The sequence below is a fragment of the Furipterus horrens genome, unplaced genomic scaffold (genome assembly GCF_987537825.1).
Source record: "Furipterus horrens unplaced genomic scaffold, mFurHor1.1.pri manual_scaffold_9, whole genome shotgun sequence".
Classification (NCBI taxonomy): domain Eukaryota; kingdom Metazoa; phylum Chordata; class Mammalia; order Chiroptera; family Furipteridae; genus Furipterus; species Furipterus horrens.
Genome location: NW_028327179.1, coordinates 85,469,998 through 85,495,123, shown reverse-complemented (window position 1 = coordinate 85,495,123; position 25,126 = coordinate 85,469,998). Strand labels below are relative to the sequence as shown.

The following is a 25,126-nucleotide window of genomic DNA, read 5'->3' as shown; positions in this document are numbered from 1 at the left end:
CAGGCTGTTTTAAGACCCGGGGCTTAGGCAGAAATTCCTGGCCCCTTTGTTCAAGTCCAGAAGACTAGATACCAAGAAACAGCAGATTTAGTAAAAATGTAGCTTGGAGTTGAAGAAATCTGGATTTGATTCCGGGTTCTGTGGACCACCGCTTTCCGTCTCTTCCTCCAAGAGGCCCTAAAAGAGCCCCCCTGTCAGGTGAGCTCCTCAAAAGCCGGTGAACCGCCAAGATGCATTAGTCAACTCCTAACCCAAAACACGGACTTCTGGGTCCGCGTCACGAATAGAAGACAAAGGATAAAATGCACTCTCGGGCACTAAGAGAGTGTATTTTATACTCTTCTCTCCCAGAATAAAGGCCCTTACTTTTAATTTTTTATTTGTGATGATTTTGTTTTTTCTTTCCGTTCTGTTACTAGCTGGAACTCAGTCTTGGCCAGGGCCCTAGGCGGCTGCTGGAAAGGCGCCCTCCCAGGAGCAGAAGGCTTGCTTAGGAGAAACTGGGGGCGGGGAGAAAACTTGCGTCTCCGCCTCCCCAGCGTGGTAGGGATTCTCTCGAGTCTTTCTAGGGCCAGGCCAACACCCCTAGTCTGAGCCCCCTGACAGCAGGGGACAGCGAAGAGACTTCGCAGGACAGTCGCAGTGCAGGGGTTACGTAGCTCAACCCCCAACTCTTTGGGGTTCGGGGCTATGGAGTGGGTTCTGGCCACCTCAGGGCGGGGATGGGGTTGGGGGGGCGAGGACCACCCAGAGCGCTGGCGGCCCCGCCCCCGCCCCCGCCCCCCGTCGCGTCTGGGCCTCCCAGCTCGCTGCCCTTGCTTGCATGCTCCTTTGGGCGTGAGGAAGCCCCACTCCCGGCTCGAAAATTTTTCTGAGTCCTCCTCAAAGCAAGATGGGCTATTTGGTAACCAATTCCTTCAGATAAAGATGGAAGAGGGGGTTAGAGGGCCAAGATTGGAAGTGAAGAGATGGCCTTCCTCCTCGTTCCTGTCTCCCCCAGCGAGAGTGCTAGTCTCTGATTTCCAGACGTATCGTTTACCTACTTCCATCCTGAAAGTTTTGAGTGGCAAATTAATTTTAGTTCACTTTAGTTTGGAAAAAAATTAACATCAGGTGTTGGGATAAAATCGACACATTTCCTGATCAGAATTGGGATTTCTCGACCTAATTTGGACGGGGCGCAGGGTGCAGAAGGGGAGTAAGTGCATCTGGTGGAAGGAGATGGAGCCGGGAGGTACTATGGCATTTAGGGGAGTCCAGTCCCCTCCAGGAGGCAGGGCCCACGGGCTAGGCCCTCTACCCCGCCCCCCCCTTCTTGTTGCCAGAATGGAAAATTCGTGGAGTCCAGCTTAGCCCAGGTAAACAAACTTTTATTGCCACTTCTGGCTCCCCTGCCCCAGCAAGATCCCTGCTTTTTACACTGTAGAAATACTGAGCTCTGGTGCAGGGGAATGGGGAGGGGGGCGGTTTAGATGTTACCTCGCCTCCTCTGCACACTGCCAAGGTTAAAGAAAATCCACTTGCTGGAGAGCGAGGGCCATATGGGAGGAATTCAAAAGTACTATGGCTCAGTACCACCTCTGCTGGCTGCAGAATATAGAGACCATGGTCCCAAACATTTTTCAAAGTGGGTGGGGGAGCGAGAGATGAATTTGGCTGCTGTTGTCCCCCTAGCCCTTGCTGCCATGTTTCCATGGAAATGAGGGAGAGACAGGATGTACCTCACTCTGACTACCTAGGAGGATGGCAGGGCAGGCATTTAGTAAACATATCACCTTCCATTGCGACCCAACGCATGCAACTGTCCCCAGCCGACCTCCAAGCTCACTGCCTGCTCCATTCCCTTCCTTTCTGGACCTGATATCTTGCCAGTTGGACTCCAGGCAGGGCTGCTGGGTCCACTCTCCAGCCAGGTTTTGCTGGCAACAGCTGGAATCTGAGCGTGTCCGTCAAGCTCCATAGCAGCCTTGTAGAGCTGTCAGTTACAGTGCCTCTGTGAAAAGCAGCAGCTCTACCCCCACGACTCTGGCAACTGCTGTTCCCAAACATCTCTGCCCAGACAAAACTTAAACATGAACCCAAATAAGTAAGATTAGAAATAATACAAAATAACTCTCCGACAATGCTGCAGGCTAGGAAGGGGAGAGGAGATGCATCTTCCAGAGACTTGAGCCACTTATGCACCTGCCTTCTGTCTGTCTGGACTTTGCTTCTTCCCACTGGGCTGTTGCTGGGTGGGGGTGGGGAACTGGACTTCAAATCTCCACTGGGCGCTGAGGGATGTACCCACTGCTGTTGGTGATGAGGCTTGCTTGCCTGTTACCATAGTTAGGAGGTGCAGGATGAATTCTCAATACCATGGGTCAACTCGGTGCTGCTGGTTGTAGAGCTGTAGCCTGATCTGATCTTTTATCTGATTCACGAGGATCTGGGACAGCAGGATTCCCACCAGCTAGGGGAGGCAAGAAGGGTTGGTTTCTCAGCAATGAGCAATGCCTTTGTTTTCCCTGACTCAATCTTCCCAGTTTGGTCAGCAACATCTCATCCCTTGTTCCTCAGTAATGTCAGTGCCTAACACTCTAGCTGATCCTCATCTGCCCTCCCCCAAACAAAGGATTCTTTGCAGAATTGTGGAACCCACAAGTCTTGCAGGGTAACTTACCTGGGGGATGGCCAAACCCAGTGCCACTCCACCAAGTAAGAAGAGGTTGCTGTGTATCCAGTTGACCAATTTGTCAATACAGCCATTGGTGTAGATGACTTTACTAGCTTCCAAGTAGTCAAGGGCCTGCATACCTTGGCCACACATGGTGTTGATCACTGCCTGCAGAGAGAGTTGAAAGCCAAATGGGACTCTCACTCCAATAACTTTTTCTTTCAGGCCCTAGCTGACGAGCTTCCCACCCTTCTGAAATTCCTAAATTGTCAGAGAATATATGTGGAAGATGCTACTTTGGAAGTTGCTAAATGCAACCTTCCCTTCCTCCAAAAGATCAAAGTCCAATTCTCCTTGCCTTAGAGACCTGCCTTTTCTGAACCCCATGCGGGCTACAGGAGTGAAAGGTTATCAAAGACATTAGATTGGGGTGAAGAACAACATGTGACAGCTGTCCAATAAAACTGATTGGTTAAGTTAGGGGATGGGGATTCCCAATTGAGACTGCCCTAATCAGAAAGTAACTCAGATCACTGCCCAGGAGGAAATGAAGTGTGAAGTGTGCTCACCTGGCTGGGGGTAGGCAAGCAACAGGAATAAGGCACAGAGCAACGCTCACGGCTGGGGTTCTCTTCTGAACAATTGAAGTACATGTTCAGGGACCAGTCCTTGTAGGAAATCCCTCCACAGCAGCTGAACTACAACAAAGCCCACCACAGAGGTTAAGAATCACCCACCCTCACACTGAGGTGACCAGGAGAATTTTCAGAACAGCCAAAGGTCTATAGAAAGCTTCTGCTTGTAAGTTCAGGTTGTGCTTCTAGACAACCTTGAAACATGAGATCCAGTTTCTCAGTGATCTGCAGGTAAAAAAGTTTTTCTTCTTAATTTCTAATTTTTTAAAACCCTCACATGAGGATATGTTTATTGACTTTTACAGAGAGAGAAAAGGGGGGGGGGGGAGAGGAACATTGATCAGTTGCCTCTCATACCTGCCCTCCCCACTCCGAAATCAAACCCAAAACCTAGGTATGTGCCCTGACTGGGGATCAAATCTGCAACCATTTGGTGTACAGGATGATGCCCCAATCAACTGAGCAACCTTTCCAGGGCTCTTTTTAATTTCTATAACTTTATATATCTTGTTCTAACTTACCATAGCCATATACACATATGATTTTACACATTAAACTATGCACTCCTTGAGGGCAGTTTCTGGTTTTGCAGTCCTGCATATCATAGAACCTGGCAAAAGGAGGTGTTCAACAATACTGACTGAAATAATTAAAGGTTCAGTGTTGCAAGTATTTATGTTAATGTAAAGAAAACACAGGAGGAGAACCTTCAATATCGTGGGCCCATAATTACTCCATGAAAGCAAGTAGGATCTAGTCAGTGTCTGTTGAGCCAAGGGAAGGGGAACTCAGCACTGGTCTCAACAGCACTTTTATTTAAAATTTAGCTTTTGGATCACAGCAGTATTTTTCACAATAGCCAAAAGTTAGAAGGACTCAAGTGTGCATCAAAAAATGAAAACGTAGTATACAGAGATCTGTCCAGAAGGTATTCATCCGTGTACTATTGAAAAATAGATTGAAAGTTAAACTAGGTCTGTGACATAAAAAGAAAAAGAAAAAAGAAAAGAAAAAGAGAGACATTTATTGAAAAAGATACAAGATACAAGAAACATTGTACATAGGACAATGACGCCTCAGTCCCCTTCAAAGTAAGCACCTTGGGACCTCATACAGTTCTCCCAGTCACCATCAGCTGTCCCGTTGTATTTTCCTGAATCTCATCAATGGTCTGAAATCTCTTCTTTTTCAAAGCTGATTTTAGTTTGGGAAAAGCCAGAAGTCACAGGGCACCCAATCTGTGCTGTAAGGGAGCTGAGTCACTTGGGTGATTTGATGTTTTGCCAAAAAACTCTGCATGAGGTGTGGTGCATGAGCGGGTGCATTGTTGTGATGGAGCTGCCCATTAGCAGTTGCCAGTACCTGCGGCCTTCTGAGTCATCCAAAAAGCTTCCGTGGAGGAATTTTCAAGCTTAATGCAAAATCTGATGCAGATTTGTTACTCTACTCACTCAATCATTTTGAATGTGACAGCCACACAGTACACATGCTCACTCAACAGTGTATATGCCCCAAATGACCAGTACAGTGAAGTTGTCACTGTTCACACATGCCCATTACAGTCCACTCTCCTTGGCTGCCAGGTTACATAGATATTGCCCAAACCATTCTCGTTATATTAACAATGGTTGGACTTTTTCCAGACAGACCTCATATACATACAATGGCCTTAAAAAGGAAGGAAATTTTGATACATTCTACAATTATGGATGAACCTTGAAGACATTATGCTAAGTGAAATAAGCCAGTCACAAAAGGACAAATACTATGTGATTTCAGTTATAAGAGGTACTAGAGTTGTCAAATTCAGAGACAGAAAGTAAAATGGTGGTTGTCAGTAGCTGGGGGAGGAGGAAGTAGGGTTTTATTGCTTAATGGGTACAGAGTTTCCGTTGGGGGAAGATGAAAAGGTCCTGGAGATGGATGGTGATGATGGTTATATAATAATGTGAATGTACTTAAGAATCACAGATGTGTAGACTTAAAAATGGTTAAATGGTAAATTTTATGTTCTGTATTTTTACAACAATTTAAAAATTTTAACTTCTGAGTAGAAGTTAATATTAAAAAATCTTCTCACTTCCTCATCCCTATAAGTAACCACTTATAATGGTTTCTTACATATACTTTCAGACTCCTTTGCAAATATGAGTACATGTTCTTTCCTCCCTCTTGTTTTACACAAGTGGTAGATTACTATATATACTGTTCTGTGCCCTTAAAAGTACTTTGGAAGCACCCTACATGTATGTTTTAATTTTTCCAACCCCATTCCCAGAATCCATTACCCTGGCAGGTAATGAAAAAGTCCATAGCCCCGGCTGATGTGGCTCAGTTGGTTGGAGCATTGGCCTATAACTGAAAGATTGTGGGTTCGATCCCTGGTCTGGGTGTCTGCTGGAGGCAACCAGTCCATGTTGCTCTCTCCCTTCCTCTCTCTCTATAAAAAGCCATGAAAAAATGTCTTTAGGTGAGGATAAAAAAAGAAAGAAAAAAAAAAAAAAAGAAAAAGCCCACAGGTCTGGAGAGTTCGGCCTCTCTTGGGATGGCAGTGACTTCTGTTCACAGCCTTGTAGCCCACTAGCTGCCTCCCACCCCACCTCTTAGCCCATACCTCCTTCTGGCCAAAGTCAATGAGGTTCTGCAGGTCCAAGTCATCTCGGTAGTGTACAATGGCATTATTGATGATCTCACTCACTTTCCCTCGTGCCTGCCAGAGACATGAGTAGGGAATCAGAACACAAGGCTAAACCCAAATCTGCTCCTCCCTGCAGAAATAACAGTAGACACTGGTCATCCTTATTTATTTAAGTTAACCTTGAAATCAGAACCAAGTACTAGTGATAGAAGATGGCCAGTTCCGAAGCTCATCGATCCGTGGGACCCCAGGTACCATTGGACCTGCTGTTGCCACTTCACAGGGCCACATTTCATGATAATCAAACACTGTATTTATCTGCTTCTGAATACTATTATCATAAAAATACATGCTGAGAAACTTTTTTTTTTTTTTAAGTAGAAAAAAGGCTTACTGAGCTGAGGCACTGACCTCTAGTGGACATAAGAGAATTACATTTCTTTAGACTCAAAAAACAACTACATTTATCATTTTAGGATTTTACTAAGCCAGGACTAGGACATTCTGATTGAATGCAGTGACTCTCAACTTCACAGTTTCTACCATGCTCTCTTCCTTCTCACTTCACTGCTTTTCCAAAAGTGTCCTATCCTTAGTCCTATACTCTGTCCCCTAAAATCATTTGCCCTTTGGGAAAGGAATTCTATCACTGAATGGCAGGCCATGTCCAGATATGTTAAGCACTGTTCAAAACCTTGTTTATCTTCCTCCTTCCTTCCTTCTTTTTATTCCAGTAAATATGATATTTTTTCCAAAGAAGTAAAAGGCTTTTCATGTTGTCTGTGTTCCACTTGACAGTTGAGTTTTACCCAATCATTTGCCATTAAAGTTTGCAGATTATTTTAACTTTCGTTCATAGAATTTACTTCCCTGTTGGCCTCTTGGACTGCCAGAGAGGAACAACCTACACTCTTGAAACTCTTTAAATATGGTGACTTTGAAGGCCAGTCATTCATCCCCAAGGTGATGCATCTCTGGGAAAGGAGTGCTGTGGTTAATTAATCAGGCTAAGCACAGGCAGGGACTTTCCCTTCCTCCTCTGGTTCATACCTGAGGAGGCCCTTAGCTCCCCACACTACCTTGTCTGAGAAGACGAAGCCCAGGACCCCAGCAGCCAGCTGCAGCAGGAACACGATGGTGAGGCAGAGTGAGAACTGTGGGGAGCGGGCAGGAAAAGGCGACAGTCTGTTACCATGTTGGGCAGTAGCCCCTCCCAGGACCTTAGGGACCTGAGGGGCCACAGGGTACTTCTCCAAGATGACCCCCACATGGTAAAGGCTACTGCCTCTAGGATGCTGTCTTGGGTGGTCACCCTGTGCTGGGTCACCTGGGGCAGAACTCGATCTACAGTGAGGAATGGAAAGCATGACCTTGGGGGTGAGGTAGGACAGAGGAGACCAAAAGGTTGTAGCAATGGCATTGGGAGGCTGAGAGGCACAGGGAGAAGGGGGCCAGGGTCTCTCTAGTGGGGCCCTGACCGCTCACCGTCTGCAGGAGGCAGATGTTCTCACGGAGGGATCCAATACAGCCGCAGAAGGTGAGCAGAAACATGAGGACACCCACCACGATCAGCAGGATGGCTGGGTCCACTGCCAGGTAGGCCAAGGCTGCTTCTGGGGGAAGGGGCTGTCTCTCAGTCTGAGCCTGGTGTTGACTCAGGGTGGCACCCAGGGATGGGTGGAGCGTGTCCCCCAAATATTCTCCTCCCCTTGTTGGGGACATCCAGTGTGGTGAGGTGAAGGTTATGGGGAGGCAGCACTGCCCTCCCATGGGGAGAACAAGAAGGGCCTGGCAGCGTTTGCAGCATTTAATTTGAGGAACTAACAAAGTAAGAGCCTTTATTCCTTGGCTCAGGAGAGGAGGGATCACTTTTGTTCCAGAAAAGAATTAGAATGGCACTAGGCTCACGAGCTTTGTCGATAGTTTCCTGGAGACTCTCTGCACTGGAATAGGAATGGAGGTTGAGTTACTCCAGGACACAGTGAGGGAGGGGCTGAAGCCTCTGAGTACTCTCTGCTCCCAGAGCCCTACCTTCATTCCTAGACACTTCCTAAGCCCCAAAGGCAGGTGTATTTGGAAGATTTGGAAATCCAGGTGAACTGGCATGGGAACAACCTGCCAAGGTTTGGCAAGAGGGCAGCTGCCCTCTTTAGCCCCATAGCTCATGTGGGAAGGAGTGGTACAGGGCTAAAGGAGACGGAGATGGAAGGGGCCTGGCAAGAGTCGTGGGGAGGTAGAAAGGGAGCTATAGCTCACCTGCGTGCTTCATCAGCCGAGCATAGACTCCTATGGACACCATCACCATGGAAATCACCTGCGGAGACAAGCAACCAGCCAGACCCTGAGATTTTGGAAATCAGAGGACTGACCACCATTGAGTAACGTTAAAGGAGAGCAGAAGGACTTTCCCAGGATCAAGAGATAAGCATCTTTCTCCTCCCTAGTGATACAGTTGATAGTATCTGTCAGTGCTTTTCCTCCATGAAAAGCTTTTACCAAGATTATCTCATTTGTTCCTCACAGCACAGTTATCTTGTGAGGAAGCTATTATCCGAATCTGTAAAGATGAGGAGATTACAGTTTACAAGGTTAATAAGAGTGGTTAAGGACAGGGGCTTTGGAGTGACTCAGACCTGGACCCATGCTGGACAAATCTCCAGACTCAGTTTCTGTATCTGATGATGGGAATTAAAAACAACTACATTTAAAAAAATTAGATGAACATTCCATAAAATAATGCATGGAAAGCATGCAGCACAATGCCTGACAATAAATATTATCTATCATTACTAAATTAACTACCTTGCCCTGGGTCACATAGAAACTCCATGAAGCTATGAATTCTAACCCAGCTACTTCAAAGGGCAGGTCTTAAAGTTGAAGCAGGACTCCCAAGTCTCTCTTGAAGGTCAATATGGTGTCAAATGCAAGAACGAAAGTGCATACCAAAGTGAAAGAATGCACGCATGAATGTGTGTGTGGAAAAAGAGCAGAACTCCCTTGGCAAAGGAACCTTTAACTTTATAAACCCTGATTACAGTGTGAAGAAATGGAGGAATGGAGACCTTTCAAAGTTCCTGACTTTGCCCTGAGAGAACAAATCCATCAGAAACTACCAGGGGTCCCCAAAGGGGCCTTTCTGCCACCCCCCAAGGCCTCTAGGAATGCAGAGCTGCCCCGTTTGCACATCCCTAGGCCACCCTATCTTTGTGCCCAGGCCCCAGGCTGGTGCTGAGCCCCCCCCCCACGCCCCCCCAGCTATCGCCATGGCAACAGCGGGGGCCAAGCTCTGACTGGAGGGAGTTCTCAGCAGCAGGAACTTGACTAACTCAGTGGGGGAGATGGCTGGCTAGACTCTACTATCCTTCAGGACCAAAACCAGCTGGGAAGAGACATCTTGAGGCTTTCGTGGGAGAAGGGAATTGAGCCCCTGTAGCAGCAGGTAATAGGGTCAGACTAATCCCTCAATAGAAAGACATTTTTCCTCAGGGGCTTCTGCCATCTGTTGCATTCAGCAGTCAGTGGGAAACCCTTATCTAAAACCGTGTCTTTTACAACTTCTCTGCCTATATACACAGTCCCCTCTCCTTACCCGTCTATCACTTGACACACTGTCTCTGATTCAGAGCCAGATGTATTATCTGCTGGCTGTCACATTCTTTGTCCAGGAAACTGCTTGTAGAGCTGAGAGTGGGGCTAGAGGTGCCAACTGGCTTCTCATCCCAAATACAACCAGGCTTGGGGAGCAACGCGGCGGGGGGTGGGGGGGGGCAAAGGGGGGAATGGGCAGCAAGGAAACCACACCACAGAGATCCAGTCATCCCCTAGGCCCAGAGGCGCAGCCCTTTGCCAGAGTGATTGAGCATCTCTGCCTGCCCTTTAAAACACCACAGGCAATTACAGTTCTGAATATCATTTTACTGAATCATTTAAAAATATGTATCTGGTTTGTTCTTTTTGTCTTTTCATTACAGGCCTTGATAAGAACAGAATATTTAGGCATATTTTAAAATGCTGTTTTGCTCTGGCTGGGTGGCTCACGTGGTTGGAGCATCATCCCATACACCAAAAGGTTCCAGGTTTGATCCCCAGCCAGGGCATGTACCTAGGTTGCAAGTTCGATCCTCAGTCGGAGCATGTACAGAGGCAACAGATTGATTTTTCTCTCCCACATTGATGTTAATCTCTCTCTCTCTTCCTTCTTCTCTCTCTAAAATCAACAAATATATTTATTTAAAAGTAAATAACTATAAATACGTATCTCATCTTTATTTCTATTGCTTTCAGATGCCTCACTGTTTTTTCACATGTTTAATTTTCATGAGGGTGTATAACTTTCCACAAAGATGGTCTCTGATTAGATCCTAACACAGCTAAAACAAGAAAGTAAAGAGATATCATGTATCACAGGAAACTGCTTGTAGAGCTGAGAGTAGGGCTGGAGGTGCCAACTGTGGGCCTGTAACTATAGCAGTTGCTTGATCTCTATTTGTGGCAGGTAGACTAGTGTCTTCCCAAGGATGTCCTGTACTAATTCTGAGAACCTGTGAATATGTTACCTTTTGTGACAAGATGGGCTTTGCAAATGTGATTCAGCAGAGGATCTAGAGATGAGCAGATTATCCAGTTGGGCCCAATATTATCACAAGGGACCTTATAAGAGGGAGGCAAGAGGGTCAAGATCAGAGGACATATGTCTAACAATGGAAACAGAGGTTGGAGTGATGTGAGGCCTTGAGCCAAGGAAGGTGCACAGCCTCTAACAGCTGGAGAAGGCAAGGAAACGAATTCTCTCCTAGAGCCTTTAACAGAAACCATCCCTGTGACCCCTTGATTTTGAGCCAGTGGGAGATTTATTTTTGGACTTCTGAGCTACAGAACTGTAAGAAAATTAATTTGTGTTGTATTAAGCCATTAACTGTGCAGTAGTTTGTTACAGTAGCAATAGGAAACTAATATAGCCCTGACTCGTGTGGCTCAGTGGGTTGGGTGTCATCCCACAAATCAAAGGGTCACCGGTTCATTTCCCAGTCAGGGCACATGCCTGGGTTGCCAGCCGGTCCCAAGCTGGGGGCATGCAAGAGGCAACTGATCCGATGTTTCTCTCTCGCACATGGATGCTTCCCTCCCTCTCCTTCTCCCCCCCCCCAAATAAATAATAAAATCTTTAAAAAATAGAAAACTAACACACTGCCCAAATTCAATTCATCAGCTGCTATGTACAAGGTACTCTGAGGCCTGCAAAGAGGAGTAAGATGTGGTTCCTGCCCTTAAAAAAGATCCATGTGTTATGTGGAGAAGGGGCAAGAACATCTACAGCCCAAAGCAGTGCTTCTCAAGTGTGGCTGCCATTAGAATGGAGTTGGAGAAGGAAAAGTTAACAACTCCTGAGGCCCAGGCTATACCCCAAAACAGGTATATCGGAATCTCTGGCATTAGGACTTAGGCAGCAAAAGTTCAGATTGCGTCCCCAGTGATTCCAGTGTGCAGCCAAGTTTGAGAACCACAGCTTAAAGCACATCCATCCAGGGATCTAGAACTGGAGCTACAGGCTACATTACAAGCAAGATCAAGACTTTAATATTGTCATTAATATTTAATATGGTCATTAATGATACCGCTTACCCAGTGCTCACTGACTCCCTTGAAAATTCTGCATTTCAGTCGTTGATATGCCTCTTTCTCCTGGAGTCACAAGTTGCCCTATTGCACTTCTCTTCCTGTCATCACCCACCCTGAATTCCTCAGAGCTGCTGCCATTCCAAAGTAGTGCTGCTGTTGTTAAGAGTATAGCATTTTAGAACTGAATAGAACCTTGGAAATGAGCTCCACCACTCACCTTTTTATAAATGAGGCAGAAAGAGCGAAATTATACTTAACCAAGTGCCCATGGGTGAAGTGGCACTATCTGGACTAAATCCAATTTCCAATTTCAGTCTGGCACTCTTTCCACTATATGTCTTTGTCACAAAACACCCCACAGTATCACCAATGACCTCCTTTCAGGATGAGGACGGAGATAAAGACATTTCTCCTCTTCGAATGGCTTTTCATATTCTGGCTAGAATGGAGTCTTGCTGGAAACTTTAAAAAACCAGACACAGTTGTAAAAATAGCTGAGTCCAGCAAAAGGCATGTTTCTGAAGAGTTGTCGATCAAATTATATAAAATAATTTACACGCACCAGTACTTTTATCCATATGTGAGGTGAGTAATAATCTAAAAATGAAAATAGTCATCCCCTGGGCTCCTTGGAAAGTGGCTGATTTTAGAACTGGGGCAGGAAATATGCAAGATAAGCCTGGAGCACCTTGTAGTACAAGAAAGTAAGAAAATGCTAAAAAAAAAAGCAAAAAAAACCCAAAACAAAACCTAAACTAAAATAAAACCTCATATTGATATGGGTATGCCAAAGAGAAATCAAAATAAAGAAGTATGGAATTATTACCTCAAATACAAAATAAATATCCATGAATCCATACTGATATAAATTACTTAATAAACAAATAAATGAGAGACAAAAACAAATCTCCCATGCAGGAGAATTCCAAATAATTTATGTTGAGACTGGCTGCTCTTTCGAGGAGGTAGAGTATAACTCCTTACTCCTCAGTGCGGCCTGCACATAGTAACTTCCTTCCAAAGAGTACAGTATGGAAAAGGGAGGGGGAGATAATTTCACAGCAGAGAAATCTGACAAACACTATCTCAGCAACTAAGCAAGGTCAACATCAACACAGAGAAATCACTGATGTGTGATATGATGTGATGGAAATGGCACTTCACCTCTGTGGTCTTCCTTCTCAACCTTGGCTGCCATTAGAATGGAGTTGGAGAAGGAAAACTTAAAAACTCTCAAGGCCTAGGCTGTACACCAAAGCAAGTCTATCTGAATCTCTGGCATTAGGACTTAGGCAGCAGTATTTCACACATCAATGCCCAGTAAAACCAGCAGAGAAACAGCAGTCAAGTTCCAATAAAGGGACATTCTATAAAATATGTAACCAGTATTCCTCAAAACTGTCCAAGTCATGAAAACCAAGGAAAATCTGAGGAACTGTCACAGCCAAGAAAAGCCTAAGGAGACATGGCAACTAAATGAAATTGGTTATCCTGGATGGCATTAAGTAAAAACTAACAAAATCTGAATAAACTGTAGACCTTAATGATAACAATGATGCCATTAATTGTAACAGATATATCATACTCAAAGATATATCATACTCATGTAAGATGCTAATAATAAGAGAAACTGCATGTGGGGTATTACCGTCTCAATTTTTCTCTAAAACTAACGCTGTTCTAAAAAGTAAAATATGTGTAAAAATAGCCACTCCTGATTTATTAGTTTTATAAATCCTAATTTTTTAATATCAGATTTTTAAAATCCTCACCTGAGGATATATTTATTATTGATTTTAGAGAGAGAGGAAGGGGTGGGGAGAGAGAGAAACATGGATTGGTTGCCTCTCTTACACGCCCCAACCAGGGATTAAACCTGCAACCTAGGTATGTGCCCTGACCAGGAATCAAACCCACAACCCTTTGGTGTATGGGATGATGCTCCAACTAAGCCACCTGGCCAGGACTAAGGAAATAATTTAACATATCAAAATTGTATAGGGTATATCAACAGAACACTGTAGCTTCCCAGTGCTGTCACCTGAACATTTTTAAGATCTGCTGCCTATGCTTGGTAATTGCATGCAAGGGAATTCCAGTTTAAGCAAATCTGGTCCTGGCCAGCTTGCTCAGTTTGTTGGAACATCATCCCATGCACCAAAACAAGATTGTGGGTTTGATCCCGATCTGGACACTTACCTAGGCTGAATGTTCGATCCCTGGTCAAGGCTCATAGGAAAGGCAACAGATCAATATTTCTATCTCACATCAATGGTTCTCTCTCTCACCCTTCCTTTCTCTCTAAAATCAATAAATATATCCTTGGGTGAGGATTAAAAAAAATTATTTTCTTAAACTGTAATAGTGTATGCTCTTACTGCTGTCTAATTTATAGTCCATATTTAACTTTTCTCAATTATCTCGACAGCATCATTTATAACTGTTTTCTTCTTTTTTCCGATCCAGGAGCCAGTCAAGGATTGTGCATTTAGTGGTCAAGTCCCCTTTAGTCTAGAATTGCTTTGTAGTTTTTTTTCCCTTTACTTTGTTTTTGGTCTTTCAAGACACTGACTTCTAAAAAATTGTGGTAAAATACATATACCACAAAAATTAACCATTTTATTTTTTATTATTTTTTAAAGATTTCATTTATTTATTTTTAGACAAAGGGGAGGGGAGGGAGAAAGAGAGGGAAAGAAATATCAATGCGTGGTTGCATCTCACATGTCCCCAAATGGCGACCTGGCCTGCAACCCAGGCATGTGCCCTGACTTGGAATCGAACCAGTGACACTGTGGTTCACAGGCCGGCACTCAATTCCACTGAGCCACACCAGCCAGAGCAAAAATTAACCATTTTAAAGTGTACAGTTCAGTGGCCTTAAGTACATTTACGTTTCTGTGCAACCAACACCACTATCAAGTTCCAGGACTTTTTCATCACTCCAAATAGTAGAAACACTGTACCTATCAAATAGTCACTCAGCACTCTGTCCACCCTTCCAATCCCTGGCAATCACCAGTTGGCTTTCTGTGTCTATGGTTTTGCCTGTTCTTCACATTTCTTATAAATGGACTCATCCTATATGTGACTCTGGGTCTGGTTTCTTTCACTGAGCACAATGTTTTCAAGGTTCATCCATGTTGCAACATGTATTAGTACTTCATTACTTTTTATGTCCTAATAATATTCTATTGTATAGATATAACACAATTTGTTTATCCATTCATCTATTGATAGACATTTGGGGTATTTTCTACCTTTTGTCTATTGTGATAGTGGTGCTGTGGATATCTGTGTCCCCCTGGCTGGTTTGGCTCAGTGGATTGAGCATCGGCCTGCGAGCTAAGTGTCGCTGGTTCGATCTTCCAGTCAGGGCACATCAGAGAAGGAAAACTCTGATTCCAAAAAACCTCCGCTGCCTTGCGGCATACCTCTTGAGGGGAAAGGCTAAGGGAGTAAACCCCGACAGAAAATCCAGAGCCGGAGTCCCTAAGGTGGTTTGACGTTGTAGTCAACACCGGCAACTCCTGCGGCGCACCTGAAACCAAGCTGTATTGATTCCGTCTTTCCCTTGGACCCTTCAGCTGCGAAGAGAGGGGGGGTCTGCTGCTTGGGCAACAGCAGACCCTCCATATCACCCTGCCCAGGCTCTGTAGCTTCAGCTTCACTGGAGAGGACACTCCAGCGTCATCGCAAGATGTCGATTTAACACGGGAGGAGACAGATACCGTGTCACTCCCGAGTTGGACTGCACAACCATTCTCAGCGGTGCAGATAGACTCTTAAGAAGCTACACCATCGTATCTCGAGACAGACGGCTGCCGACGACGACGGATATCTGTGTACAAGTTTTTGTTTGACTACCCATTTTCAGTTCTTTCGGGAATACACCAAGGAGTGGAATTGCAAGGTCATAGGAGTGGAATTGTCAGGTCATATGGTAATTCTATGCTTAATTTTTTGAGGGGATGCCAAACTGTTTGTCCACAGTGGCTACACCATTTCACAGTCCCACCAGCAATGTATAAGTGTTGCCAACACTTGTTCTGACATTTTTTTTTTTTTTGACACTAATATTTTTGATAGGTTCAGGCCAGTTGTTTGGCAGAATGTCCCTCAAATTAAATTTATCTGATCGTTTCCTCACAATTCAAATCAGATGACAAGTTTTTGACAAGAATATGACAGGAATAATGTGTCCTTCTCAGTGTGTCACATGAGGAAGCACAACATAATTTCTATCATGGAAATAAGGAATGATTTACTAACAGATGATGTGGCTGTTAGACATATGTCTCTGCATCTCATAAAATAATAATACAGGCACTATTCTAAATACTTTCCTAGTTTTCCATAATATTTGGTTGCTATTTGTCTTCCATTTGTCTTTGGCTAGTACTTGCTGGCAGATAAGCAGCCACAGGTACTAATAATGTTCATGGTAGAAAACAAAAAATTCTCTCCATTATCCTGACTTTATTTCCCTGTAAATTGGGAAAAGACCGTCACAATTTGATGTGTGTGAGAAACAACTTATTCCAGTCCCCAGGACACTACTTTGGGGCCATCAGTGCAGGAAGAGGAAGGGTTATAGGGCTCCAAGTTGAGGACCTGAACAAGAGTTCTGGATCTAGTGCTCAAATGCCAATAATTATGGGCAAATTAGCTCTTGGAGTCCATTTTCACCTTAAGACCAAGGTGATGTGTCAAGCCTTGAAGAGTAGACCTAGGAAAGGTCCTCAGAGGTAACGGTGAGGTCTCTGATCCTATTTCATATATATATATATATATAAATAAAACTTCTCTGTAAACTATAAAATAAAAAGACATCATTCATTATCATCTCTTTCTGGTTAACAGTAAGCATGTGAGCTAAGGGGATTCAAGGCTGAAGGAATTCAGGCTCAAGGTCAGCTCTTACCAAGACTCAATCCCCATCTACTTGCCACTTGTCAGGCAGGAGGAGCACTCATCCTAGCTCTTCAAGCCCATCCCCCACAGGTGACCCCTAGGAGCTATTCATAACAATACTAATAGCTACATTTTGTTGAGTGCTAAGGGCCAGGCACTGGCCTAAACACTTTATACATACCATTTCATTGAATTCTGACCACAACCCCAATAGGGTGTTAGTATCTCCACTTTACAGAATTGATGTTGGGAGAATTCAAGTAACTTCCCCTGGTTCATTCAGTTAGTGAGAGGCCGAAGTGGGTCTGGAACCTAGGTCTATACGTCTCTAGAGCCTTAGCACCTCAGCCACATGATTGCCTTCTTTCACCTTGGGACGTATGAGGTGGGAAGAAGCTGCCTAGTTGTTTCAGAGGAGCAGCTGGTAATCTCCAAATTGGGTGGGGCTGAGGCAGGGAGAAGGAAGATAGCACCAGGAGGTGATGATGGTGCCAGCAGGGAAGTCCCTGGAACAGTGCCCGGAAAGGGGAAGACACAGCATCACCACACTGAGCCCACCACCCCCAGAGAGAGCCCTGGCCTTGTCTGTCTTCCACATTCTACACTAGTCTGCGTAAAGTGGGAGAATCTGTTTCAGGGTCCTCTCCTCCTCTTTGAAATGCCCTTCCCCTTTCTTCTGAAGGTGGTGGGGGATAACAGCTGAGATTAGAGTGATTCCCTTTGTAGGAATCAAATTTCTTTTCCTACCCACAGGAACATTGGGAGGGAAGGGTCTGCACCCCAAGTTTCTTAGTCCTTTCTGTTCTTATTTCTGGATGACATCAAGGAAATCACAGCCTGCTGGGCCCTCTCTCTCACTGCTCAGGATCTGCACACGTTGGTACTCTTGTGACCATCCCAGCACTGTTGTTCCTGGGTTTCTGAGGTGACAACTCTCCACATGAAACTGGGTCTTGGCTTTCTCCCTCGGGATTGGATAGAATTGTCATGCTGGAGTGGAGGAGTCCATGGGGCTCTTTCCTCTCCAGTGTCTGGGGCCAACCCTTTAGCCTCTTACTTAGGCCATGGTTGGTTTTGATTTTCCAAGTTTACAAATGAGTAAGGCAAGTCCGCAAAGGCTCACAGCAGTCTAAACACTGAAACTCAAGGCCCTGCAGTGACCGGCCTGATGCACAGCCTGCTCTCAAGACCCTGAGAGGTGCTACTTGTTTTTTTGTATTCTTTTCATAGACAGCTCAGAGTTTATGGTCTTCTACTTGGTACAAGGCAAACAGAGCTATTTGGGGAGTTAAGAAGGCATGCATGTGATTTGAGAGCAAAGGGTGTGGTTCTTGTCTTCATTTTTGGTGTTTAAAAAATATTTATTGAATTTATTGGGGTGACATTGGTTAATAAAATTATATAGGTTTCAGGTGTATAATTCTATAGTACATCATCTGTACATTGCATTGTGTGCTCAGCACCCAAGTCAAGTCTCCTTCCATCACTATTTATCCCTATACCTCCACTCTCCTTTCCTCTGGTAATCACCATACTATTGTCTGTGTTTGAATTTTTTTTCTTGCTTTTTTAAAAAATAAAATGAATGTGACTACTTCACTTATTGCAGCCTGCTTGGTCTATGTGGAAGGGAAGGGAGATGGGTTCTGATTCCTAGTGTATTTAGGGGTATCTTGTGTGTGCGTGGGGGGGGGGGGGCAGGTACTGGGTGGTGGGAAGGGACCCCTGCTATTCAGGAAGACTTTTTGCCAGGCTTGATGCTTGGTCATTTCCTCATGGCTTCTAAGTCAGGTTATAACACATGGTGCTGCAGGTAATCTGGGGTATTCTGAGTGCCCTGGAGACTCCAAAACGGTGGTCCTGGACAAGAAATTCCTTGAAGAAGATACCTCACCAGAGGCCTATATCAGCCTAGGGAAGACCTGAATGGGGCTCCACATGTGCTGCACTGGAAATAAAAATAATCTGGGTGCTGTAGATAGTAATTATGCTTGGCCCCAAGGGAGATGCTGGAGAGGATGGATGTCACTTTTTTGGACCTGGCTTGAGAGGGCCACAAGACCTACTGCAGAGGCGAAAACATCTGGATACTCCCCAGCAGGAATACTCAAGGACTCAAGGTTGTGCTGCATGTTGACAGACTAGTGTCCACAATAGAGAGAGAAGAATGGCATGGTGCCTCCACCTTGTAGGGTCTGCCCTCTCCTTTGCCATCCACTACACCTTCAATAAGTATCTACTCTTTGCTAAATACAGCTGGGCACTGAGTATCCAGAAGTATATAAAGCAGTGCCTGCTCTCAGAAGCCTGAAGTCTAGAGAAGGAGACATAAATAAACACGCAACTGCAGTACCAATAAGGGGTTTGACAATCAAGGTATGTATAAGGTGCCGTGGGAGCCCTGGGGCCATGGACACCAAGGAAGCCTGGGCTGAGACACAGGCGCTGGAGGTCTGAGCTCCTGGACTCTGCCTGACTCAAAACTGACCCCAACTGTTGCCCTGAGTGGGAGAAGGACCAACAAGGAAGGAGGTGGCTGCCGTAGGCAGTGCTGATAATGCTCCTGCCAGTGTGTGCCCAGGGCTGATAAAGCATGTACCACCCCCCTGTCTCCCCCTCTGCACAGAGCTGTCCAATACAGGGAGATGAGGAAAGCCAGCTATTTCTTGATGGAAAGGTTGAAATACAACTTTTGGGATATTGGGGCAACTACTCCAAGCTATAGGAGCCCAATGATTCTGGGGAGAAAATCAAAACTCCCAGGCAAAAGGGAAAGTGAGATTTGAAACTTGAAAGAAGAGCAATTGAGCCTGGTCCCAAAGGAGCTTTCTGAGTCGGGCTCCAAATGCCCCAAGGGTCAGGGCCCCTAGAGTAGCAGCAGAAGTAGCACTACCAGCACTGCCATCACTAAGTATGGGCCCCGAGGATGCTGACTACCTTCCCAATGTATTCCAGGAACAGAGGCAATCACCACCCATACACAGCTCACCCCACCACCCAACAGCTGGCCAGAACACTATGCTTGGAAAAGGAGTGAGCCAACAGACCCAACCATGGGTGCCTCCTGGGCAGAGGGAGAGAATTTGATTAGAAAGATGGAAGCCTGCAACAAAGAAAACCCAGGAACCAGTCCCTGGAGTGGGGGTGGGAAGAAAAATGACTCTGATCTGGAGAAGCAGCCCTTCAACCCTAGCAGCTCCGGGCCTGGGGGAGAAGTGATGTGCAGGAACACCCAAAAGGTACTGTCCCATGGGAAAGTCAATGTCCCAGGAGTATCAGGACACAGAGAGATGCATCCTTAGATCCAGCCCCAGGTCTTGAAGAAAGAAAACAGTCCCCAAAGTGATGCATTCATCTTTAAATAGTTCACAAAAGCAGAAAAATGTTCTCCTTTAGAGGAGAAAGATTAAGGATAGAGAGACAGATATATTGGCTTTGGGTCACACAGTAAATTGGTGCCAGAAAGAAACTGGGCCTCTTGTCCTTCAGTGTGCTATTTCTAGAGCCTCTGACTTCTTAGGAGCCTGAAGTAGAGCCACGAAGGGGCTCTTCTCTAATTTGGGGTGGCGCCAGTTCAGTTAGCCAGGTCCTCTGACCTTGAACAAAACATTTTTACCAAGGTAAATGGGTCTATGGAGCCAAACTCTCTTCCTGGGTGCAGCCTCCCAAAGTCATTTGTCTGGTAAAAGGGGGGTGGGGTGAAGTGGAGTGGGCAAGTCCAAGAAAATGACCATGAATGCAAGTGCAACAGATGTGTCCAGCTGTTGTTGTCACTGGGTAGTACAGATAAGGGTGTGGTGCCATAGGCTTGAAGGAGATGCAGTCTTGGCTGATAGAGGAAGTTAGCCTGAGGATCTGAGGTCCCTCCCATGCTAGTGCTAGCTCAAAGATGACAAGCCATTGACCTGGCACATTCAGTGACAATGTAGGAAGGTTCCCTGGGATTTGCCCTTAGGTGGGGGATTTCCTTTAGGATATCCCCAAGCCCTGGTTGAGTAGTGGTGAGATTTTCTTCTGTTCTTTCCTAAGCTCCAGCTAAAGCAGAACCTAGACCATGGGAACTTAGGTTGACTGGTTAACTACCGATACTGCTTACACCCCAGTTATAGTCGCAGTTAGCCATCTGGGCCAAGGACTTCCCCTAGAGGCATTGTGGTTTAGCAGAAAAATTGCCAGATCGAGCCTACTAACCAGCTGTTAGACTCTGGATAAAACAATGAACATCTCTGTGCTTTAGCTTTTTCATCTATAAAATGCGGGTGGTGGACAATCTGCCTTCCAAAAAATTTTTTTCTTTACAGTTCTAAAACTGACAATTTGTTCGGAGCTCAAACTTCATTTTTCTCAGTACAATGGCTGAGAGTGAGCTGTCATCACCACCCTCTGGGATTTCTCTCATTTGTCCCCACAGGCTAGCACTTACTACTCTGTGTCTGTTCTTCACATCACAGCCCTTGGGAAACCTTTACACCAACTGGCTTAGATGCCTGGTCTGCTCCCTCTCCTCAGAAACATATTTTAAACTCATAATTACTCCCTCCTGTAAGTCTGAACTTTAGGTCTCAGGCAGAAAGGGGCATCCATAATGGGTACCCAGAGCAGCAGCTCTGGTATAACTGGAGCTGGAAGAGAAAAGGGGAATGGAGAGTGAAGCTCTCTACATTCTCAAACCCAGAGGGGCCCAGGGACTCTCTAGACATTAAACAGGATTGAACTAGCATTTCATGATCTGGTCCAGCTGGATTCTCAGTTCCAGCAGAGCATTTCTGCCATCCTTGGTCAAACTGGGTTTGATTTTAATGGAGGAGACTAAGGCCTACAGAGATGAACATACTGCCCAGGTTAGTCAAGTCAACAATTAATGGCAGAGTGGTTATGAGAATCCAGGTAAGCCCAGTCCAATATTTTTTTTCACCTTTCCACCCCCAAGCAGAAGATTCTGAAAAGACCCCTGGCCTTCTAGCCCAACATAGGGTCCTATTTAAAGAAGCTGAAGACCATCAGACCCCAAGGAATGGAGTCTAGTCCAAGAAAGGTGGAGCAAAGTTTGGGACAGTGCTGGGAAAGACAGCCACACCTGGAGGCCATTCCTGTTTCCCCCCAGCCTTTGAGGAGACGAGGCAACAGAGGCCTGCAAAAGGAAGAGATGAAAGCCTCTTAACCCACTCATTCTCTCTGAGCTAACGGGAAGGAAGAGCTGGGTTTCCCCCCTTCCTCTTTCTTATTTGCCGGCAGGGCCTCTTAGTCTCCAGGCCTGAAAGTCCCCCAGTCATGAAAGTACCAGTGGGTCTGCCTTGGTCCAACAGGAAAACCGGCTTCTTCCGCTCAAACCCACCTCTTCGGCCTGACACAGACCCTCATTCGATGCCCAGAGAATGCCCCCAGGTCTTTACTGAATTCCTTGCATGCCCTCCACCCAGCGCCCCCTCCGGACACGGCGCCACTGTGGTGTCCCTCCCCAGGATAAATTACCCCAAAGTGCCATCAGCCTGGAAAACTAGGTAGTGCCGCTCAACACGCTCGCCTAGAAACGGGTATCCCAGGACGCCCCCTCCTCAGCCGCGGACAGCCCACTCCACCCTCGGGGGGTGTCCTGCAGCCCAGGTGCCTCCGCGACCCCCAAGACTCACCCAGAAGAGCATGTTGAAGAAGAAGAGCAGGTATTTCACCAGCGGGCTGACGAAGGAGAACTCCTCCCTGTAGGCGACCGGTGCCCCGGGTCTCCGGGCCATGGTCCCGCCGCCGCCGCCCCCGGGGGCCTATCTCCCGGCGGTGGTCGGCCCACCTGCGCACTCTGAGCCCGGAGGCATGAGCCGCGCCACCGCCGGAGCCCGAGCCGCGGGGATCTGCGCCGCGGCGGGAAGTACCCGAGCCCTGTGTCCCGGAGAAGCGCGGGCAGGAGAACGGCGCCGCCACTGGAGCCTCCGGGAGTCGCGGGAGCAGCCGCGGACAGCGTGAGCGCTAGAGACTCCGCGGCGGCCGGAGGACCAGTCCGGCCAGCCCGGCTCCCAGGAAACCGGGCCCGCCCCCGGCCGCCCATTGGTGCAGTTGCCGAAGCCTGACTTCTCATTGGTCGGTCAATTCTGTCACTGTGTGTCCAGACATTCCTCTCCTCCAGAGGAAAGGGAGACACCTGTTCTGTGAGGGACAACTTGCTGAAAGGGTCAGCGGTTCTGCCTCCTCCCCTGAGAAAGCAAGCATCCAGGCTGCAGTTACTAAAGGGAAAAAAGGACGGGAAGGAACGTACCCTGCATTACACACCCATGTCCTGTACCCGGTTGCTGTGCACATATGAGAACACACATACATTAAAATCAACAAGTACCGGCACCGTGAGTTGAGCAATGCACCGAAGGCTGTGGGAACACAGTACAAGAGCGTAGAGAGATAATCCAGAGGGCATGACAATAGAATCAGGGAGACAAAACTAATCTACAAAGGACGATTGGAGACTATTTAAGAGTGGCTGCAATCCTGTGTAGTAACTATGTATTTTCAATGCCTATTTCAATCCAATACTGGACATTTGAGTTACCCAAATTCATTACTCTTTCAGTCCCCATTCCCCTTTCTTTAGAATCTTGGTCTACACATAGACACCGTTCTTAAACACTTTAATTCCACACACAGGTTGAGTGTAATGTAGGTGGTGGACATTGTGCTACAAATATGAATGCTGTAGACTGAAAGCTTGTATCCTACCCACCCCCTTCCATTCATATATTGCACCCTAACCCTCAAGGTGATGGTATTAGGAAATGAGGACTTTGGGAGGTGCTTAGGTCCAGAGAATGGGAGCCCTTATGAATGCGATGAGTGCCCTTATAAAGGAGACCCCAGAGAGTTTCCTAGCTCCTTTCCCGATGTAAGGACCAGAGAAAATATAGCTGCCTATGAACCAAGAAGAGGACTGTCATCAGATGCTGAAGCTGTGGGCACCCTGATCTTGGACTTAGCCTCCGGAACTGTGAAAAATAAATTTCTGTTATTTACAAGCCATCCGCTTTATAGCATTTTTGTTATAGCAGCCTGAATGGACTAAGACAATAAGTGTGAGGGAGGAACCTGATTCCACCCTCATCAGCTGCATGACCTGGGTAAGCTACTTAATCTCCTTGAGTTTCTTTAAGGTTAAATGGGGAGAGTCCTGGCCTAACAACATTGTTGTGAGGATTCAGTGAGACACCTCATGCAAATCACTTAGCATAGGTTGACACATAGAAGGGCTCAGAAAATGCAAAATTTTATTTTAACAGAACTTAGAATCCAGTAGGAAAATATGAGAACTGCACAAATAACTGTAACACATCTGGTGGAGGGTTAGTGAAGACATCATGGCATGTAGAATTAGTTGGGAAGATAAGATTTAGAAGAGCAGAGATAGAGTGGAAAGGTTTTCCATGTGGACAAAAGGGTGAACCAAAGCCTGAAGGTTCAAAAGCACACTGTGTGTTTAGTGAAAAGTAAGTAGACTGATCTGGCTCGTGCATAGGGTGTGCTTATATAGCAGTGGAAGCTAATGCCAACTGATGTCAATGTAAGTTGAATTGAGTTAAATAGTGAAAGGACTTGAATATCAGATTGGGGAGTTAGTGCTTAACTGACTTGGAAATAAGAGTTTGAAGAAAGGAATAATGTAAGACCTGCTTTATTTTTCAGTTAGAGTGGGTACCTTAATCTTGGACTTAGATGCAGAAAGAAATATTTGTTAGGAGACCATTATAAATAGTCCAGATCATCAGCAATTAGGATCTGATTTAAGGATAATGGACAGAACTGATACAAGAGAATAGGAGTGAAGTCATTGAGAAGATAGAATCTCTACAGCTAACCCATGGTGGGGTTAGGCGTGACAGGAACACCAGGGGGGAGGGGACTAAAGAAGTGAGCCAAGGCCAGGTTACTGGGAGATTGCCCATTAACAGGTTAGTTGACCACTTGGTGACCAGTTTTAGTATAAAGAGAGTGGGGTGGGCAGAAGTCATTTTACAAGAGGTTAAGGAGTGAATGGTAAGCAAAGGGTGGGTACCCACTTTCAAATGTTAGCATGAGGACTGAGAAAAAAACCAAGGTGCTGAATATTTCTATTAGATGACCATCCGGAGATAAGTTTTAGTAGACAGGAAGAGGAAGGCAGATCACAAGCGGTCAAGGAGGGAATGGGGAGTGAAATAGAAGCTGTGGATGCGGATTGTGGACACCTCAATCCAGTTTGAAGGTTACAGGAGCTTTAAGGGCCCTTAGATTGAAGGGAAAGTTCTCTTTTAGCATACAAGAGACCTGACATGCTTGTAGACACAACATGCCAGTAAAAAGGGATTGAGGTGGCTAATGGAGGAGGCAAGGTTTTGGAGTTAATGGATAAGAGATGGGATCAGGGGTGAATGGGATAACAACAATGCTCATCATGTGGAAGTCAGGATTGGCGCCTGTATGGTAGGAAATTATGAATCTGTAGAATGAAGAAAGAGGAAACTCAATGTACTGAGTTGGAAAAATCTCTAAGATCAATTATTAAGTTAGAAAAGCAAAGTAAGAAACAGTGTATATAATACAATCTGGTTTAAAAAAAAGAGATTAAAAATAAGAAATGACATTTACATTTGCTTGCATCTACCTAAGTAAACTCTGGAAAGAAAGGAGATTGGTTACATACTGGAG

At 45.8% G+C, this 25,126-nt stretch overlaps 1 protein-coding gene across 2 annotated transcripts; it reads right to left on the bottom strand.

Moving 5' to 3' along the window:
- Window positions 1-2,236: 2,236 nt before the first annotated feature.
- Window positions 2,237-22,463, bottom strand: TSPAN33 (tetraspanin 33). Of its 2 annotated transcripts, none has more exons than XM_090287494.1 (8): window positions 22,096-22,463; window positions 8,186-8,243; window positions 7,415-7,542; window positions 7,009-7,083; window positions 5,906-6,001; window positions 3,226-3,354; window positions 2,663-2,824; window positions 2,237-2,452 (listed from the first exon to the last, which is right to left on the bottom strand). In XM_090287494.1, the coding sequence occupies exons 1-8, from the start codon at window positions 22,195-22,197 to the stop codon at window positions 2,351-2,353; spliced, it is 852 nt and encodes a 283-aa protein (XP_090143620.1). In that variant the 5' UTR covers window positions 22,198-22,463; the 3' UTR covers window positions 2,237-2,350. The 2 variants fall into 2 exon arrangements, with proteins under 2 accessions (XP_090143620.1, XP_090143621.1); XM_090287495.1 differs by having other exon boundaries at window positions 7,415-7,539.
- Between the last annotated feature and the right edge of the window lie 2,663 nt (window positions 22,464-25,126).

Bases quoted from the DNA above. Each gene is read 5' to 3' on its own strand.
- TSPAN33 (XM_090287494.1), bottom strand. From the start codon at position 22,197: ATGGCCCGGAGACCCGGGGCACCGGTCGCCTACAGGGAGGAGTTCTCC. The intron at 6,002-7,008 runs GTAGTGTGGGGA...TGTCTCTGGCAG, and splicing joins GCTTCGTCTTCTCAGACAAG to GCACGAGGGAAAGTGAGTGA. The intron at 2,453-2,662 runs GTAAGTTACCCT...TGCCTCCCCTAG, and splicing joins TGGGTTTGGCCATCCCCCAG to CTGGTGGGAATCCTGCTGTC.